Below are 1,388 nucleotides of genomic sequence, written 5' to 3'. Positions count from 1 at the left end.
TAGCTGGCCACAGTGGCATCTGGCTGTGGTCCCAGCTACTTTGGTGACTGAGGCAGAAGGATCACTTGAGCCCAGGAAGTGGAGGTTGCAGTGAGCCAAGATCACATCACTGCCCTCCAGCCTGGGCAATACAGTAAGACCCCCTCTGAAAAACAAAAAATGTGTTGGTTAATGACCGTGTATTTGCAGATTTTTTTTACTATTACTGATTTTCAGATTAATATATATAATATATAATATATGCTTATAATGATATAATCTTGGTGAATCAACTTATTTACAAACTTATCTTCCGAGTCTTGGACCCAGCGGCCGCAGGTCCCGCAGGGCCATGGAGAAGTGGCCGAGCTGGCAAATCACAAAGATGGCGAGTGCCAGCTTCACCTGCTGAGTGCCATAGGTAGGGGTGTGTAGAGAGGGCGGTTGATGTCACAGGCCGTCCACGCAGCGAAGCCCCAGTAGTAGCTGCAATTCTTGAAGATGTTGTGCAAAGGCGCGGTGCCCTGGGAGAAACGGTGCACGAAGAGAGTCCCCAACAGGCGCTTGCCGTAGTGGGATGAGTGGCAGATGCAGGCGAGGTGCACCACCGCGTGTCCACTGGAGTGGCGGGACACCCGGACCGCGGTGTCTGGGTCTGAAGCAGCATCAGAGGGACCGGATGGGTTCCCTGAGCTTGTGTGCGGGGCAGGGAGCCCCTCGGAAGCGGAGGCAGCTGACACCTGACGAACAGGGGGGCGCTGTGACCACAGTCTCCCAGAGGGAGCGGATGAAGCGCAAGGCTCCCCGTGGCTCTCTAAAGCGAGTCTTCAAGCCACAGAAGCCTCAACTTGGTCTGGAGAAAAGTGGCGATTTCCTGGTTCATCTCAGCTGTTTACTGTTTGTTCGTCGATCAGCAGAAGAGTCCAGGACAAACGCTTGTGAAAAGAAATGGAGAGTCACTAACAAGGAGCATGTGCTGGCCGCAGCAAAGGTAATTCTAAAGAAGAGCCCGGGTTAGAAGTCAAAGAACATATTCTTGAAAGTTATTCTGATGCATTCTTGTGGGTGGTAACAGGTCATAAAGACGTGTTTTTACACATCAATTACTATGGGATTATTAAATATTGGCTAGAAGAGAAAAAAATAGTAAGTTAATTCATTTAATAAATTATTGATTAAATTAAATTTTATGATTTTAGACTTACTATGGAATAAAGTAAATAATAAATTATTAAATTATCAATATGTAATGTCCTTCCTTGTCCCTCGTAATGGTTTTTGGCATACAGCCTGTTTTATCGAATATTAGTACAGCAACCCCAGCCCCCTTCTGGAAACTGTCTGCGTGGAATGGCTTTTTCCTTCCTTTCCTTTTGACCCGTTTGTGTGTTTGAATTTACAGTGTGTTT

At 47.0% G+C, this 1,388-nt stretch overlaps 1 protein-coding gene across 1 annotated transcript; it reads left to right on the top strand.

Annotated features, from left to right (window-relative positions):
- The first annotated feature begins 464 nt into the window (after nucleotides 1–464).
- On the top strand, nucleotides 465–1,114 carry LOC108285261 (centromere protein W-like). The gene has a single exon (XM_037729125.1). It carries the CDS (start codon nucleotides 557–559, stop codon nucleotides 995–997), a length of 441 nt encoding a protein of 146 aa, XP_037585053.1. The 5' UTR covers nucleotides 465–556; the 3' UTR covers nucleotides 998–1,114.
- Nucleotides 1,115–1,388: the final 274 nt, after the last annotated feature.

The sequence above is a fragment of the Cebus imitator genome, unplaced genomic scaffold (assembly GCF_001604975.1).
Source record: "Cebus imitator isolate Cc_AM_T3 unplaced genomic scaffold, Cebus_imitator-1.0 Scaffold295, whole genome shotgun sequence".
Lineage (NCBI taxonomy): Eukaryota > Metazoa > Chordata > Mammalia > Primates > Cebidae > Cebus > Cebus imitator.
This window is presented reverse-complemented; position numbering and strand designations above follow the sequence as displayed.

Coding starts and splice junctions, on each gene's coding strand:
- LOC108285261 (XM_037729125.1), top strand. CDS start 557: ATGAGTGGCAGATGCAGGCGAGGTGCACCACCGCGTGTCCACTGGAGT.